Genomic DNA, 18,896 nt, shown 5'->3' on the forward strand with positions numbered 1-18,896 from the left:
TTTTTCAATTAGATACAGAACAACCAAGTAGAAGCAGATGGTAACCTCTTCATGAAATTTAATATATTATCAAGCTAGGCAGAGGTCCTTTATCATTTTTGCACCTTTTCATAAATGCAACTTGGGTGGAATTTTTTTTTTTTTGGGACTTGTTTATACTCTTCAAAGAGCAGGACTCTTGCTTTAAGATAATTTCTAAACCAACTAGTCTAGAAGTGTGCCATGTGAATTCAACACTTCAGCTCGTTACTTAAAGACCTCAGGTCTGCCCAAGGCGTCCATTCCATTCCTTGTGTTAAAGCTGCGAATTGCAACGAAGCAAATACTAATGCATTTCAAAGAAGAACAAAGTGCACCAGTTTCCTTTTTTCCTTTTTCTCAATATGACCATCAATGTAAATCTGACAAGGGAGCTTCCCTCGCTTTTGTCAGATATAGCACATATTCCTTTAGTTTAATCAATACTGTACACCATTAGGCAGCTATTTACATTGGCAAAAGAATTGTGGGAATTAACTGTTCGTATACGAAGGAATAAAAGTGGTTGATAGTAATTCAAGAGACACGAACTTCAGCTCCTGAACCTTGAATGCAAAGGACACTATACATTTTCGAAACTGTAATGGTAGCCCTTAAAGCTTCTGGTATAGATCTCCCAGTGCACGGTAGAGCATGGCTGCTGCAGGTGGCCTTGGCAACGATCCAATAAGTATGTCAGATGCCTTTAGTAACTGGCTACCATAAAATCTCGAATTTTCTCGGGCACGGGTTGTGACAACGCTCCCTTCAAGGGAACATCCAACAAAAGCACCTGCTTGGTTGACAACATAGATTTTGCACGAGGCAGGATGTCAGAAATTGACTCTTAAGACTTTAAAAAGTAAACCACCTACACTTTAAGGGCTACATACATTTATACACTATAATAACAAGCATAATATGCTTTTTTTTTTCTAGGTTAGAGAATTGCCTAGCTGAATACTGTTAAATCTATCTTCACATTCAGACCCTGGCAGTTCTTCAACAAACCAAATCATCCATTTAAATATAGAAGATTTCCAATTTAAATGTTGAAGAACAATGGCTAGGCAATACTTGCAATGTTTTGACCCTGCGGCAATTAATGCAAATACACATAAAAGCAGGCAACAGCAATTCTTTCCTTTCTCCTTTAGTTTTATCCCCCCTTTCCCCTTTAGTTAAGCATAAGCAAATGATTTGAAAAAAAAGAAACCTCAATACTCAAATTGCAAAATTTCTCTATAACAAATAAGGGGTCTTGAAAGGAAAAATAACCTTTACTGCAGCTATATGTATAACAAGCTGCATAGCAACCAGCACCAGCTCGCACATCTGCTTCTGCAGTGCGTCCAATGATTCCAAAGGCAGCACTTAGACCAGCTCCAACTGATAGATGTGTATTACTACTGAAGGTCTTCACAGCAGAGTTAGTTCTCAGCACTATAATGAAGTCAGTCAATTCTCCTCCAGCCTATGACCACATACATAACAAGAGGTCAGCATGGTATCTGGTATGATTTCATTCATCAGACCTTGAAGAAAGAAAATCATGTTCGAACTGAAAATGTGTTAATTGGGTTGTTCACTTAGAAAAAATGAGGCTAAAAAATAAGTTACTCCAAGATCACAAAAACATTGTTATTCTTGTCCTCTAAATTGCGCATGGACTCCCCTGAGATATAGAAGTGGCAAGGGAAAATGCAAAAGTTTCAGATAACTTTTTTACATTTGCTTTTCCATAGTTTGGTGCAACAACCATAAACAGAACTGACTTTTTAATTTCTTTTTTTTTTTTTTGTGGGGGGGAGGGGGAGGACACACCTTGGCATCGTTGTGTGAAGATCATTACTGAGGAATTTAGTTACACAAGGATTACAGTGAAACAGACCATGGCATTATTATAATGAATGCTTTAAGAAAGAAAATTTAGATACCTGAGCACCCCAGCCCACACCAAAGGTAGATATGGCAGAGGGTGGAGACCATGAACCATCTTCCCTTCGAGCAACCACCAATCCAGTTCCAACATTGTATGTAACCATCATTCCTACTTTGACAACAGTGAGTATGGCTAGCCCTTTCGCATCTCGTAGAATAGCTTCTGGAATTTTCTTTTCAGGTGCCAGAGAACCAACCTGAGCAGTCATACATGTATGAGATTCTTGACAAGGTCCATAAAAAGCATTCAGGAAACCAAAACAACATAATTCGCATGCTTTTACAGAGAAGAAATTACAGAGGTTTCCCCTATAAAATTACTGAGTCCATGAGACAAAATGTCACCCAATAAGATAGTGAATGCACAATAGGAACTATAAAAGCTGGGAAGCCAAGCAATAAGTGTCTAGAAAATAGAGTCCGCACAAGGAGTCTTTAACAGCAATGTTGTGGCCTAACCTGCTGGTTTATAGAAAGTTAAGAGTAAAATTGAATCAGCTCCATACCTTAGTATAACCCCGAATGGTATTTGTGGCCTTGTAGATCTCGTACTCCATTGACTGGCCCCATGGAAAATTTACCCAGGATCTTAATGTACTCAGGTCAGTCAGATCATGTGTTGGCAACTGTGCAGCACGGCTTACTTGATCCATCAAGAATGGCTGGACCGACTCAAGACGAACGAAACAAACATCACAAACCCGTTGCGGATCCCCAGTGCGAAACTTTTCTGGCAACAAGCTCCTTCCTTTTGTGCACTCTCCACAGAATATACCTCCACAGAACCGACAATGATGCCTGGTGCACATAATTGGATGAAATTTCACATTGCATAACATGCAAGATGAAGCTGCACTGTCAGGCAACCATTTTGGTGGGTCTGATTCAAGAATTTCTTGGGCGTTACCGAAGTTAGCTTCTGTGAGAGTCTCAGCCATCTCTTTCCATGCTTGCTCAATTAGGTGACCAGATATCCATGAAATTGTATCAATATCACCAGAAGCCATGGAACTGACCTTCCCTCGTGCCACAAGTAACATTTCCAATACCACATCCCACATGGTCAATTCCTTGTCTTCACCTACCAACCCACTCCAGCCCATATCCCCTTCCGGAAGGTACCCTCCATTTAAGCTAAAACCTCTGCTCCACTCATCATGCTCACTTTCTGACATTGGTGGAATAGAAACAGGAATCCAAGATCCGGTTTCTCCAAAAAGAGGTGTATCGTAGTAGAAGTACCTTCCTTTCTGAGGGCCTACATCTGAATCTAGACTCTGATTACTTTGCACTCCAGCATTTGAGGGCGAATTTTCATCACCAGCTTCTATGTTGTCTGGTTGTGGGTATACAGATTTGGTATTCTTGCCAATCTCTTCTATGTATTCAGAAGAATAAGCATCAGATTTATCACGTCTAGTTATCTGCTGGAATTTAAAATCTTCCTTCTCACCATTTCCATCCTGTGTACAGTCAGGTAGGTTGACATCATTCTCCACATGCTCTGTTAATTGTTGGCGCAGATATCCATTAGTACCATTACTAACCTCTGTGTTTGCTAACTGTGCTTTATAACCATATTCTTCACTTTTAGCCCCTTGGTGGTTGAGAAAAGCTCTCTTTGTAGTATTTTCTATCACAGACTCATGTGGCTCCATTCCATATCTTTCTGGTTTACTTTGTATTCTTGTGAGATCATTATTGTCATCCCTCTCGTCTCCTGTGGTTTGAAGTGATAATTTAGCAACAAACTCTTCAGATTGGGAAATTTCTCCACTCTTCAAACTTCTCTTTTCCACAACTTCATCTCTTGTGTATGTAAGTGATTCCGATGCAGGTTCAGCCATTTTCTGGCTAAGGCTTCTAGCCATATACTTTTGATTGAAAAGCTCTACGTGCTTCCAAGGTCTCTCAGGACCCTATAATCAGAATAGAAACACCAAAAAGAAAAAAAAAAATGAGGTTGCTGATCAACAAATTATGGACTGCTTGCAAAGGTATGAATTTGACCATCTAAAACATAATGTGAACACCTATGCTTGTTCTGAAAGACCCAATTTAATAGGTGCCAAGAAACAATAAAGAGACTAAGAGATTACTTGAACAGAGCATATCACAAGAATGGGAATTTAATGCATTACAAAGTGAATATTACTTCTTCAACATTGAACAAAGTTGAAAGCAGATTATAGCTGTGATCAAGTGCTGCAATAACAAGGCAAAGAAACCAATATGAATCGATATTCCATCGGTGTGGTCCTCTATTGCAATGAAGGTAAAAAAGCAACCTCAAACAGGCTTAATTCCTTTCATTTGAAATGTGATTTCTGAAACACTTGGGGCCTCCATAAGCAAAGTATGCCCCACTCACTCTCTTATTGGCAGTTTCACATTCTTATGTATAATGCAAACAATGCAAATTCTAGAACATGCAAAAAGAACGGAACAACATAAATTTTGTTTTAAAAACATCTCTAGTCAGATATCAACTCTGAGAAGTGCCATTTCTCAAACCGGTCAAGAAAGCACTAACTCAACCACCAACACATGTATAATCCAAACAGTATCTAACCTAAAAAGCTCTTCAGACACTGCTATTTTAAGTTATAAAAAATACAAAATAAAAAAACTTTGATTTGGACCGTTTTCATTCTCGTTTTAATCTTCCTTTTCAGTAAATTCTCCAATGCTATTAAAACCCATCCAATCCAAACTATACTTTTCTGTGACAATCCAACTTTTCCAAGATCCTAGTCACAAACAACCCAAAGTTTGGAAAAAACATGAACAATTAGTCGCCTTAAATATCCAATACGTCTCCACATTAGAAACAAAAATAAGTGTAAGAGAACTAATTCAAAAAAAAAATCATAATCTTTTCCTCCTCCCCCAGAATTTTGGCTCCGACCTTCAACTGTGATACTTACAGATGAACTAATAACTCCAAAAAGGCTCCCTAAAATATCAATCAATTTAACAAAAAACTAAATTTTAACACTAGAAAATAGCTAAACCTCAACAAACTGGAATAAATTGAACAAGAAATAATACATCTTCATAATTCAACAGGAAAATTTTAAAAACTTGAGGGCCTCAGGGGTTGTTACCAATTCAGGATCAGGGTCCAAAACCCTAGAATCCAAGTGCTCAGTTCCTCTTTCAGCTGAAATATATCCGTCCCCCATGGATCAAAACTGAGACCTGTTTGACATATTATGATTAGCCCTTTCTTAATTTTGCTAATTTAATATCAAATTTTTGGCCAAAAAATTTGGGAAATTACTCAATGATCGATTAGAAGATGGTACAAGGAGGAGAGAAAAACGTGTAATTTTGAGTAAAATAAGTGAATGAAGTGTTGTCGTGGATTTTGATTGGGATGTTATGATCGTTTGCGTGGGCGTTCAGGATGCACACGTTTTTTGTCCTTGTACTCTTCTAATCCTCTTGTAACAAGAAGTTATTATGGGCGAAAATTACCTTTTAGTCCCTTGGATTTAGAGTTGGTCTCAATTTAGTCGGACAAGTTTTGCATTTGAAACCCTATTTTCAGGTAATTCGTGAAACCAGCTCTAGTTTTTGACTTTGAAAAGACTTTTAAAATAGACTGTATGAATGTTTTCCAATGAATAAATAAAAGAGTAAAGTGAGATGTTGAGGATTATAACATTTGTTAGAGACAATTATCGAAACAATTCATGATTTGGGATTATAATTCTACTATTTGAAAAATAAATTATAGAGACTGAAAAGCATCGTACTTTTAAAATTGTGGTAGTCCCATAGGTACCTAATATGGTCCATAGTCATTTATTTTAGGGTTAAATGCATAAAATCTTCACGAACTAGTATTACACTAGTTGTATTTTACACTTTAAAGTATTTTAATAGACACTTTACACCTTTAGTCAACAACTAAAAAATAATAAGAAAATTAACTATAATCTTAAATGAGAAAAATACCATTTTGATGGGAATTTTGCTACTTTAAATAGACTAATTTTCACTTTATATCAAAAAGTCTAATTGTTTATACATATATATATATATATAGACTAATTTTGTATTTCATAATTTTCTTCAACGCATCATAATGGCATAACTTCATATAATTACTAAATTTTCACTTGATATCTTCACAAGAATAAAATTGGAGCAGAATCCAAAAAATTTCACATGAATTTAGCACAATAATTGCAATAAAGTTTCAATATTGAACCCAAATTAAAACCCACATATTAGTAAACAATATATTAGACACAAAAAAATTGAATAAAATACATAAATTATTTACTTTTCTTTGATAACAATCTTTTTGAACCTAGGCTAATTGGAAATATGTAAGGTTGTTGAGATTCTTGAATTCAATTTATTCCCTTTCTTCTTTTTTTTTAATCCTATTTCTTTTGTTTTAATTGTCATTCAAAGTGATCATATATTTTATTGTTATATGTTTTCAATTAGAATTTTATTATAAGTGAAAATTAATTCATTTAAAGTGACAACTTTTTTTTTTTATTTATCAAAAAGATACTTTGCCACTTACAAGCTTTTAATGGAGAATAAATTAGTCATTTCATCAATTATTTGGATAGAGTAAATTTGCTTATTATTTTCTAGTTGACTATGGGTGTAAAGTGCCTATTAAAATAATTTAAGATGCAAAATGCAAATAGTGTAATAGTTTCGCAAGGGTTTTCTGTACTTAACCCTTTATTTTACTGTTTGTATATGATCTTGTGCAACTGGAAAATAAAAAGAGAGAACAAACTTCCTAATAATAAAAAAAAGAAGTCTAAAGCATAAAGAACAAAGAAATCTATTTCCATCACATGGAAGAGGAACTTAGTTCAAACAAATATGATTTTCCTCCCTTCTTTCCAAAAAAAAAAAAATCAATTCATTGTGCGTAAATCTTAAGAACAAGATAGCTCATTGTATCTACTTTCTTTCTCTATGTCATAAACCATTTTGAAACAAAAGGATTTCAATCACAAAAATGTTTGATCTACTTGCAACTAAAATGTACTAAGACCTTACCGTTATTGTTGCTTAAATAAGGACAGTTCTCAATCCTCATAATAGATTACGAGATTCGGCTTTATCAGTTTCAGACAAGTTCCGTATTTGGTTTGGCTTAATATGCCAAGAAGTATTGTAAGGCTTTAAATCACAAGAAAGCATCAACCGGCCTATTAGCTCAGTTGGTTAGAGCGTCGTGCTAATAACGCGAAGGTCGCAGGTTCGAGACCTGCATGGGCCACTACGGTTGTTTTTGGCCTCCGTTGCCTCATATGAAATTACTTATTTACCCCTTTCTTTTGTTTTTTTCCAGCCACCCCGTTATATCTATTTCCCCAGATATCGCCTTCAAATCTGTAAGCCCCCCCACCGCACCCGAATAATAAAATCCCCAAAAATGTCAATTAATACTAATAGCAACAAGTCTAAATCCGCCCTCCAGCTCCGCCCCAGCTTACATCTTTCCTTCATTATTTTCCTCCTATTCATCTTCCCCAAATCTGTCACCCCAATCCCCGAAACGACGTCGTCCACTAAAGCTTCGACTCGCGGAAGCATCCGAGATTGCACTGATGTGGGGTCAAGATCGGAGTGCTCGTTGAACGCCAAATGCAGGTGGTGCCGCAGCGACACCATCGATGACTTCTGCTTCTCCAAATCTAATGCCTTGCGGTTGCCCTCCCAAGTCTTCACTTGCGATTGAATTTCGGTTGCCAATTGTTTGATTTTGGTGATTAACCGGTTGTTTCGATTCTTGTCCTTGTTGTTGTTGTTGTAGTATTTTTCTACCAAAATTTGGAATTTCTTCCTTTTTCTGGGGAAAAAAAAATTCCCTTTGTCCAGTGTTTTTTCGCTTTGAGATGGAATTTTTCTGCTTCCTGTTGAACCTTTTTCTTCAATTCCTCGTTAATGCAGTTGTATTGTTCTTCTAGAAAAGGACTCGCTAATTCGATTTTTTTTTTTTACTCTGGGCAGTAAAGTTGAAGGCTTTTTGTACTGCCAATTAGAGAGAGAGAGAGAGAGAGCAAAAAAAAAAAAGAAGGGAAAGAAAGCAAAAAGTTGCAAATGGGCTTTCAGCCGGAAGTCTGAAAAGTGTTTTTTTTTTTTAAGCTAAAGAGGGTTTGGAAAAGATGTAGAAAACAGAAGTCTAAGGTAAAACTAAAAATTTGGAGATTCGCTTACACAATGAAGCTGCTTTTGCAATTCAACTCTAAACTCTGAAGAACAGGAAAACAGAAGTCTAAGGTGAAACTAAAATTCTGAGTTTGTAAACTGTGCTATTCTGCTGTTCTGTTTCTTAATTAATGCAGTTGAACGAAGTATATGTTCGACAACGTATGCTCTGGAAACAAAGACTAAGATGGAAAAAATAAATACTAACATTTCTACTTCTTTGTCATGTCCCTCCTGAGAATTGAGATACTACATAATTTTTGACAGCATCTCTAGTGTCCTCAACTTCATCCAACTTCTCAAAAAACTGAATTAACTTCTTCAGCTCCCCATCTCCAAGATCATCAATAAACGGGAGAATCGGCACGGCATTATCAGGCTGAAAAACATACGAATTCGGATTATCATCAACAATCACAACCCTTTTCAAATCCCTTCCCAGCTCAGACAAATCTTTCACAAACTTCCCATCCAGTTCTTTGCAGGAATCTCGGTACAATCTGTGTGAAATCAAACCCTTTCCATCAATTCTGTCGAGCACTTGGGAAGCATACTCCTCAATTCCAGCTGTGAACACCACAATCTCAAATTTATTTCTCAGGAACTCCAAAAATTCTTCCACAAATGGCCTCTTTAACACGAAGAAATCCACTCTTTCTCCATCTATCATCGGCCTAACTATGAAATCATACTTTTCTGGAGCAGGGCCCGGCTGGGAATGCACCAAAGTCTCGTCCAAATCAAGAAAGACAGTCTTTTTCTCTGGCGAAACCAGTGGTGGAAGCGCAGAACTTTTTTCGTCATCAAACAGAGCCCTTCTGATGCTATTTTTGGGATCTTCAGAACCCTTTTGAAGTAACTGATACCCCCATTTTCTTGGGCTCTTCTTCTTAATTGGGGTCGCAATGCACGCTAATTTGGAGAAAATCTTGATGAGGCGGCGGTGGCAAGTGTAAATGGATTTGTTAATCGAAGCAACCACCACTGAAGCAGTGGCGGAGGCATTCTTTACGGGTGATTTTTTCCGGCGTTGGTGGCTGTGGTGACGGTGGCCAGGACTTTTGATGGACTTTGTTGGGGTTTTCTTCACAATCTTGGACACCATTTTTGTTGGATCCAGAAATCAAGACGAAAGGGGAAAGGAAGAGTGGTTAATTGATGCGGTTTTTAGTGGGGGAAAGGTGTATATGGGGAAACGAGGAGAGAATAGAGTGGGGAGTTTTTAAAATTTTGCCGTTGCAACGGTCGAATTAGTCCGTCCAGTCCAGGTTTGATTGGATATCTAAAAGCATAAAAGTAAAAAAGTACGTGCACGTTGCTCAAAACAGCAGGCTGAAGCCATCCAAATTTCAAAACAATATTATATGAAGGAAAAAAGAGATGAGAAAAGAAGAGCACGAACTAAATACATTTACATTCGAACATTATAAGATGTTAGTACTCCAGGAGTCAAGTACTTAGTTCAAAATCATTTGCCGGGAATGGATAACTTTTGGATATAGACTAGTGTTGTTTAAAAAAAAAAATAGATGAAGTAGAAGAAGGAAATAGAATATTCCCTTAACACGTTTTATGACTATTTTTTCGCAGCAACAGATCTTCTGTTACACAATGGGTGTAACATTCATGTTATACAATAGGTGTAACATCACTGGATATGTTGACACTTATCATCTTTAAATTATGGATTAATCTTTTTTACACCGACATTGTATACACTGTCAGTATCAAATAAATGATAACTATGCAAAATTTGAATTTGAAATTCAACTTTTGCACACATGTCATGAATCCAACAATGATAATGTATACATTATCAGTGTATATAAGATTTACTCTTAAATTATACGCTAATTAAGTTAAAATCTTAAAAAGAACAAACGTTAGTGTGTCAACACGTGCTGCACATTAGTATGTTTTGGGCTTTGAGACGCAAGTGAGCCAAACCAAACTACCCAAGTCATACAACATGAACTTTGTGGCCAGGCCCAAGCATTAGTGTAGGAAAAGGTCTTTTGGACTTGCTGCTGCTGATCCCAGGACGTTTCAGTTTTCTAATTTTGTTTCAGGTTCAGTTTGATGCAACACTTCTCACTGAAAAAAGATCAAAATCTACAGAAAAAAAAAAAGAAAGAAAAAAAATCATTCTGATTAACCAACCCAGTGAACACTCACAAGCCATGAAACCCTGAATACTCAGCCATATTTTATGAACCGAGCTCATTCAATACAAAATAATCTCAACAAAGTAAAGTTAATTTGTTTCTATACAGTAGTGGTATTGGCACAATTTTACAATTCTTACACAAACACCTTAACATCTGTGCCATACAATATTGGTTAAGCAGAATGTCGAGAAGTATGCGCCATGAACTAACGTAGTCATTATTATAGGCAAAGGCACACAAAGTTAAGAATAAGTAAAGTTCTTAATTGTGAAGCAATTTTCTTCTGAGTTGTGGAAAAAAGTAAAAGTCGAAGGGGGGGGGGGGGGGGGGGCTCATCTCATTGCCTGCCACTTCGAACATTAAAGCAACCGCCAAATCTTTCTGAGCTCCATGAATTAGGGAAGGAAAACATCGCAAACTAATATTCCACAAGGTGGAACGAGCAAAAACATCATTCCATTTGGCTTTGAACCTAAGACCTTTGATCCAACGAGAAATTAACCAATCTGAAACGTAATAATAAGCATATCTTCTGTCTCTAAAGTTAAGACGCTTTTCAAGTATTCCTCTAAATAACCATACTGTTGGAAAACACTCACTGGAGTCTGGAGGAATAGCCTCCGTGTGAAAATGGCAGAATATTGGGAGCAGATAAAGACTTGAAGTATGCTAATGACTCAGAAAGACATGCAAGTGGGATCAGTAAATAAAGTTGATAGATAATGGAAGACCTGAAGTACAAAAAGTTAGTACTAGTTAATATTGATCTAAAATAATTTTGACTGATCTAAAACATCCACCAAATAGTTTGGGAGTTGGGGACTTGGGGCTGAGTTGAGTTGCATTTTGCATGCCAGTTGAATTAGGGTTGCATGCTCGATTTGGTTGAAATCATCATTGCTATATGTTGGAGGGCTTTATGACATTTCTTGCTCTTTTTTGTTGGTAGAGTTTACCTTTTCTAGATGGGTTTTTTTTTTTCCTTTTTTTTTTTGGTAAGACCTTTTCTAGATGGTTAACAAACGCGTAGTACTTGTCAATTTCAACCTCTCTTTTCCCCCCTCCTTGAAGAATAAACTACTGTTAAATCCCATGATTCAATTTTTTTTTTCTAAAAAAACTCATGCACGAGTTTTTTAGGTAAAAATGATATCATCTATGATGTGAAAAATCTTGACAACATTTATATGCTAAATGAAATGGTGAAGTATACCAATTACACAACTCTAGAATAGACCTTTGATCTCGTAGGAAGTTAAAAATAAAATGGAGCTTGAAGTTATCATTTATTGTATAGATATTCTATAAAAAAATAAAAAAAAAAATATCGAAACATAGTTTTACTAAATAGATAAAGTGATTTAAAAAGGGAAAGTACGATTACATTAAACAACTTAATAGGCGAAACAAATATCAAATTAATAACTTATTACATTTCTTAATAATGCCATACGTTATGAAATTAGAGGCTGTGATTTGTCCTAAAATAGTCAAAATGTCCGCAGACGCAAGCACCTAAGTGATTCCAAAATGTACGGCCACTTTGCCGTCAACGTACGCCAACTTATCGGTCACCCTGACAGATTTTAAATGTGGATTCTTCTTGGTTTCACACCACTCTTTCTCGCTAACAATTCCCATTTTCATTAGACCTTTGGTTCATTAAAAGCGAGCATACAAGTTCAACATGGTTACAAATTTTTGGATACAATTGAAAAGAAAAAAGCTATATTCACACATGGGCAAGATGGCTAGGATATGTATTTACCATTGGGAATGATATGAGGTGTAGATTAGAACTAAACAAGCATGCATATTTAACAACCGCTAATAAAACATTATTAAATAAGTCTAAGTTACCTATTGATTGAGAATCAATCAAAATTGTATGATTTTGGACTTTTCTTCTCTCTACGTACTGCTTCATAGCGCAGCATTGTAGCTTCAAGGATGATTTTTTTTTTTTTTTAATTCATGCATGGAATTTGGGGTTTGGGTGAGCGCAGGTATAATTCATGGTCAAATGAGGTCAACTCGATCTGCAGCGTAAAAGGTTTGAAATGAGTAGTCCAAATCGAACAATTAGCATTTGGCTTTGATTTAGACCGTCAATTGCATAGTACAGCCATGATTTAGACCATAAGCATAAGGTTGTAAATAAATTGAATTTTTAGCGAGCAATTTTAACTCGACTCATTAAGGGTTCGACTTAATTTCAATTTTTAACGAACATGAACTCAAATTTAAACAAGAATAGGATTCGATTAAATTGAGTATCGAATCGAATTTGAACTTATATATATTCGCTCATTAAGGTTTGATTAGGCTCGATTAACTTTTTATATAATATATTTATTGATATTTCATATAAAAGTACACATTATTTTATTATATTAATATTATATATGTATTATTTATATAATTACTAAAAATTTAAATAAAAATTCAAGTTAAACTTTAGAATATTAACTGTTAAATTGAATAGAATTCGAGTTGAAATTTAAAATTTCGAATCAGCTGATGGTTCACATGTTTGATTCGATTCAATTTGTTTACTAGACCCGTTCAACCATGCACATGCTGGGACAAACTTTTCAAAGTTTGTGGCCCATTCCCAGCCATTTTGTCTCCTACTAAGCCCTATACAGGACCCCTGACCCGATCGTTGAAATATAAACTTAGATATAATTTCCTTCGATGTTCTCATGCACAATAGAGGATAAACCTGAATTTGACTCGTATTTGCATTCTTGTGTGTGTGAATAAAAAATATAGGAACAAACTTTTCTTCAAAATTTTCTCCTAGGCTTCGAAACTGATGCACAAAATTCACAATCTCGAACAAATTCTGGTACTGGAAAAAAAAAAAAAGAACAAATTCTGGTAAGAAATATTTCATATTCTGCTCTTTGGTTACTTCATAGTAGCCATCAGATTCTTCCTCAAGTCAGGTGTCGTACATGTTGTATGTGATTAATCAGTATTCACTTGGAAAAGGCATCAAGAACACACACACACACACACACACAGATATATATATATATATATATACATATATATCTCTTTTTAATTTGAGTCTTCTAATACAATTATAGCTAACTGGCTAACAATTTTTTTTAAAAAAAACACAATTGATTAATTAACAATATGTTAAAATCCAGCATAATTGGGATTAACAACACAGTGGAATATATTTTTGGGACTTCTAAGTATTTGATAACAAGCCTATGCACTATGACATTTCGGGTGTGGTTTTAATTTATCAGCCGCAAAAGGGCAGAAATATTGAACTAGATAGAAAGACGTGATCATTGCACTCAAGAAATGTAGTTAATTGTACAAAAAAAAAAGTATTACACTGGAGAAACAATACTGCAATCGATAGAGATAATCATTGTAGTTCGAGACTTTAAAAGAAAGCAATTTTATACTTAGGACAAAAACTGTTTTTTTTTTTTTTGGGGAAAATTTGGAGAATTGGAATAGGAAGACTGAAAGTTCATACGAAGGGTATAAGTTTTGAGAAATTTGCGAATAGGGTATCAGTTACTATTCATAAATTAAAATACCTAGTAAATTATCGCTAAATTACTAATTACGTTCGCAATAAAGTGCGCTTTATTGAATAGAAATACGAATAGAAATACTTTTCATGAACTTTGTGGCCAGGCCCAAGCTTATAGTGTAGAAAAATTCATTTGGGCTTTGCTGTTGCAGATCCCAGGATACTTCCATTTTCTAATATTCTTTCTTTCTTTTTTTTTGATAAGATTTTTCTAATATTCTTTCAGTTTTGAGTAGTAGTGAAACACTTTTCACTAACAAAAAGACGACGGAAATTGGAGTGTTTAGTTTATTACTTCACATCTCCATCAAAATGGCTAACATAATGGAGTTGATAATATTTTGTAATAATACCGAGCTCATTCAACTAAAATAATCTCAACAGAGTTGGTTTCTATACAGTATTGGCACAAGAGAATTCATACACAGACATTTTAACATCTGTGCTGCATATTTGTTATGTCGAATTTCGAGAGACTTATTCGAAAATGTACCATAAACTGTAAAATTTCTTTCATGCCAAGACTATTCGAAACCATTAGTAATGAATATTAATGAGCATAAACTTGAATAGAAGTCTACAAACTATAATTAGCAGTTACTAATTGCACGAGCAATTGGTTACAGTTAATGTAGTCATTATTACAGGCAAAGGCACACAAAGACCATGATTATTCTTAATTAAACAGTAAAGTACAACAAAAGGTAATTATTCGGGTTGACTTAGTGGTTAGATGGGGGGTTCTTCGAGTTCTCTCTACTGTTGGATTCAGAGTTCAAATCCTAAAACTAGCAATTGGGAATTGAAAAGATAAGAGGGATGTGGGGAGAGAAGGTAGGGTTCAAAAAATAAGTACGACAAAAGGTGAAGCAATTTTCTTGTTAGTTGTGGAAAAGTAAAACCCACGGGGGCCATTGCCTGCCACTTAGAATATTGAAGCAACCATTAAATCTGAGCTCCATGTAATCGGGGAGGAGATTATTTTGGTCTTATCATAAGCCTGTATACTACAGTCTACAAACGAATTTTCATACAAGCCTCAAATTTTCTAGTAATAATTAAAATGAGCATTAGCACTCCGTTTGGCTTTGAACCGAAGGCCTCTAATTGAACAAGAAATTGATTAATCTGAAACATTATGAACAATCTTCTGTCTCTGAAGTTCAAAGGCTTTTCAAGTCTTCCTCCAAAGAGCCATACAATTTCCATTTTCCAATCATACTCACTGGAGGAAAACCGGTGTGAAAACGCCAGATTAGAAGAATATTTGGAACAGTTAAAGTTTCAATGTTGCTAATGACTCAGAAAGACATGCAAGTGGGATCAGTAAATAAAGTTCATAGATAGTTGAAGACATGAAGTAGAAAAGGTTAGTAAAGATTGCTAATTTTGACTGATTAGAGGGTCCAAAAGATATGCTAAATAGTAAATAGTGGGCGGTTGGGGTTGAGGAATTGAGTTGGGTTTTGCATGCCAGTTGAATTAGGGTGTCATGCGCAATTCAGTTGAAATCATCATTGCTATGCATATATATTGGGAGGATTATTTGGTTATAATGGTGACAGTCTTGAGCTTTATGACATTTGTTGCTCTTTAATTTGTTGTTGTTAGTGTCTTTATCTTTTCTAGACGGTTAACTTGCAGTGCTTGTCAAGTTCAAGCTCTTTCTTTCTTTTTTTTTTTTTCAACTTTTTGTGAAAGTTCTTTCTGAGGAATAAACTATTAAACGTCATTATTCCATAAGATAGACTCATGCAAGAGAAAAAAACATTTTTTTTTCCCTAAATTGACATTTTCTATAATGTGAAAAATCTTGAAAAAGTAAGTATACTAAAAGAATTGGTGAAGTATGCTGATAAAAGTGCTATTCAACTGCAATATAGACCTTTCATCTCATATCATAAATATAAAAAAACAAAAATTTTTTTTTATTGAAGTATACTTATCGTATGTATATTTGTAGAATTTAAAAGTCCTTCGAAACATATTTTACTAATAAATTTTACAAATTAAAGATTTACAAATAGATAAAAAGATTTGAAGAGGAAAACAGTACATGCTAAACAACAAAATAGGGATTACAAATATCGAATTATTAACTTACATTTCCTAGTAGTGCGGCGTCACACCTTAGGAAATTGAACAGAAAACTACTTGTAATATTTAATTCCAAACGTATTGGATGTAATATAATTCATTGAGACCAAAAAAAGGAAACTGAATTTCATACCACAGAAAAAAAAGTGCACATTTACCAAAAAAAGAAAAGAAAAAAAAAATCAGGGTCTACATGATCAATAGCCTCGATTAATACATTGATATGTTTGTACTCCTTTTATTATTACCTTTGATAAATAAATTACCAGTTTCTATGGAATACTGTGGTTGCATTTTATTTACCCTCCAAAATAGTAAAACGTCCAATTTACTACTACAAGAAATGGATAATGATTATAATTAGAGGCTGCGTGAATTGTCTTAAAATGGTCAAAATTTCTGCAGGCAGACACAGCTTCTAAAGGCCATTCAAAAAGGTGCAACTTCGCCGTCGACGGCTACTTCGGGATCACGGAATCCTTGAGATAGCCCGGCCACCTCTAAAGCAGAAATCGATGTGAATTGATCTTTCATTGGTTTCACACCTTCACAACGAACAGGTCAACTAAAGTACAGTTCATGCACTAATGCTTACAATCTTTGGATGCAATTGTAAGGAAAGAGCTAAATTCACACTTGGGGAATTAAAGGGGTAACTTTGCATGCACTAATGGTTAGATTGTTAATTATCATTAAGAACAATATAAAATTGTAGATTGAAAATGAACAAGCCTGCATTTAACAAAAGGGCTAACAAAACATTGCTTAGTAATTAATTAATTTTCAGTTATGCAGTGATTGAGAGTTTTAATCACACCACACCAAGACGTGTTATTTTTAGACATCTTGAAAGTTTGATGTACTTTCAGAATTGTATGATTTCGGACATGTCTTTTTGTCTTAGGGTAGAATTGATGGTCCAATAAAATCAGTCCATCTGAACTTTGAAGCATATAACACGTTTAAAATGAATAAACCCAAATTAAGCTGATGTGATTGCATAACACGGTTTTCAAAAGGGAAATGCTAATTGCATTCTCCTTTTTATTAATCTATCGCACTCTATTATCATTTTTACCGTATAATCTTTATACATTAAATTTTATGATAGAATAAATGATGGAAATGCAATTAATATTTTGCTTTTCAGCATTGTTCATTCAATGTTTTAGTTGCGAGAGCAACTGCTCCGATACTAATTCCATTTAAGCATACACGTGGCTGTGACAATCTTTTCAAAGTTTGAGGCCCATTGGCAGCCATTATTTCTCCTGCAAAGTCCTAATGCAAGACATTTGACCCGACCGCAGACTGGATATGGATAGGGATGGCAACGGGGAGGGGACCCCTCCCCCATCCCTCACCGCTGCCTACAAATTCTCCCCGGCCCCGCCCCATCCCCCGTCCCTGCCCCGCTCCGCCCCGCTTCCCCCGCGGGTGCCCCGCGAGACTAATAAAAATTTGTTATATAATTTTATTATGGTTAAATTTTAACAAATAATCAAGTATTAAAATATTAACACATCATCAAATTATTATTCATTATAATTTTACAATTGAAACTTATAAAAACAATCAAACAAAAAATATTTGAATACAATCCAACATGATGAAATAAATATAACTAAAGTAGTCAAGTTTTCACTTTTGGTACAAATACAATCACTAATTAATTATTGTGCTTGTGTTTTTTTTAAGAAAAAAATATTATTGTATTAAGTGTAATTAAGGATTTAGTATAAATGTATTAGTAAATTTAGTATAACCAATTAATAATTTGTATTAGTACACATATATAATTATTAGTATAATTAATAATATCAATTATATTATATATACTAATAGACATTATATAATACATATAACTAATAATATCATTATCATAAGTTTGTAATTAATTAAATTATATATTATATATAATTATATATATATTTATTTTTTTAAAGCAGGCCCCGTTTCTAAGCGGGGGGAAAAAATATCCTTGTTTGGATTGCTTGTTTCCGTCGGAAAATATTGTCGTTTTCCGTGATCACATTTCCCTATCACCTTTTTTCCTCACATATATCAAATCGTTACAGTAATTTTTTCATGAAAAATGACGAAAAATGCAACCCAAACACAACACCCCCGCCTCACCCCCTGCCCCATTAACCTCCCGCAGGGCGGGTACCCGCCCCCATTGCCATCCATAGATATGGACATTCAGCAGATCTGGTTCAGGCGCTCAACAATTCCTATTTACCAGCGCATAAATCGGCATAATTGATCTATATACTAAAAGAGTAAACATGTAAAGTTTAAATACTGTAACATATAGACTAGTGTAGAAAAGCAAATGTTTTAGTCTATCCATGTTTTGAGAACTACTTAATTTCCAAATTCAATAAAAAAAAAAGTTACTTTAAAAAGGGCTCAATCTAGAGGGTGAAGTAATGCGTAATACTATTGTTGTGAAGTTAAGGACAGGTTAGTATGCGTTTTGCTCAACTACACCGACGCATTTGTATTTCATTTGCAATATATTTATTATATACTGACTAGCAAAAAAACCCTGGATTAAGCAAGCAAGCTACAAGTCACAAAGTCAACTTAATTTTTGCAAGATTTTTGGGAGAATTAATGTTAACCTTAAAGATTCTAAGCTTGCAGTCTAATTGGCAGGCTTTCTTGCTTTGCTAAGGTTTTTTCTTCTACATAAATAGCCACAACAAACAACCTAACCACACAAAGTCAGCTTAATATATGCAAGTTTTCCGGGAGAATATTAACCTTAATATATTGAGCTCGCATGCAGATTAATTGGTAGACTTTTGTTGCTTTTTTTGGGTTTTCTCTTCTTTGTGCACGGCAACTACAAACAACCTAACCACCAGATTAAGAAAGGCGTTCGTTGTCTAAGCTTTTAAGGAACA

At 34.9% G+C, this 18,896-nt stretch overlaps 2 protein-coding genes and 1 non-coding gene across 3 annotated transcripts; 1 reads left to right on the forward strand and 2 right to left on the reverse strand.

The window, feature by feature from the left end:
* Positions 1–333: 333 nt before the first annotated feature.
* Positions 334–5,389, reverse strand: LOC113731105 (uncharacterized). Its single transcript, XM_027256180.2, has 6 exons — positions 5,243–5,389; positions 5,067–5,160; positions 2,466–3,878; positions 1,956–2,156; positions 1,297–1,492; positions 334–811 (listed from the first exon to the last, which is right to left on the reverse strand). Exons 2-6 carry the CDS (start codon positions 5,142–5,144, stop codon positions 633–635), a joined length of 2,067 nt encoding a protein of 688 aa, XP_027111981.1. The 5' UTR covers positions 5,145–5,160; positions 5,243–5,389; the 3' UTR covers positions 334–632.
* Positions 5,390–7,148: 1,759 nt separating this feature from the next.
* On the forward strand, positions 7,149–7,222 carry TRNAI-AAU (transfer RNA isoleucine (anticodon AAU)). The gene has a single exon. It is a non-coding gene; the product is annotated as a tRNA-Ile (tRNA).
* Positions 7,223–8,159: 937 nt separating this feature from the next.
* On the reverse strand, positions 8,160–9,425 carry LOC113731106 (uncharacterized). The gene has a single exon (XM_027256181.2). It carries the CDS (start codon positions 9,257–9,259, stop codon positions 8,378–8,380), a length of 882 nt encoding a protein of 293 aa, XP_027111982.1. The 5' UTR covers positions 9,260–9,425; the 3' UTR covers positions 8,160–8,377.
* Positions 9,426–18,896: the final 9,471 nt, after the last annotated feature.

The sequence above is a fragment of the Coffea arabica genome, chromosome 2e, assembly GCF_036785885.1.
Source record: "Coffea arabica cultivar ET-39 chromosome 2e, Coffea Arabica ET-39 HiFi, whole genome shotgun sequence".
NCBI classification, from domain to species: domain Eukaryota; kingdom Viridiplantae; phylum Streptophyta; class Magnoliopsida; order Gentianales; family Rubiaceae; genus Coffea; species Coffea arabica.

Excerpts from the sequence above, each read along its gene's own strand:
- LOC113731105 (XM_027256180.2), bottom strand. The coding sequence starts at position 5,144 with ATGGGGGACGGATATATTTCAGCTGAAAGAGGAACTGAGCACTTGGAT. Across the intron at positions 2,157-2,465 it reads CCATTCGGGGTTATACTAAG|GTTGGTTCTCTGGCACCTGA; the intron begins GTATGGAGCTGA and ends ATGACTGCTCAG. Across the intron at positions 812-1,296 it reads TACATATAGCTGCAGTAAAG|GTGCTTTTGTTGGATGTTCC; the intron begins GTTATTTTTCCT and ends TCAACCAAGCAG.
- LOC113731106 (XM_027256181.2), bottom strand. The coding sequence starts at position 9,259 with ATGGTGTCCAAGATTGTGAAGAAAACCCCAACAAAGTCCATCAAAAGT.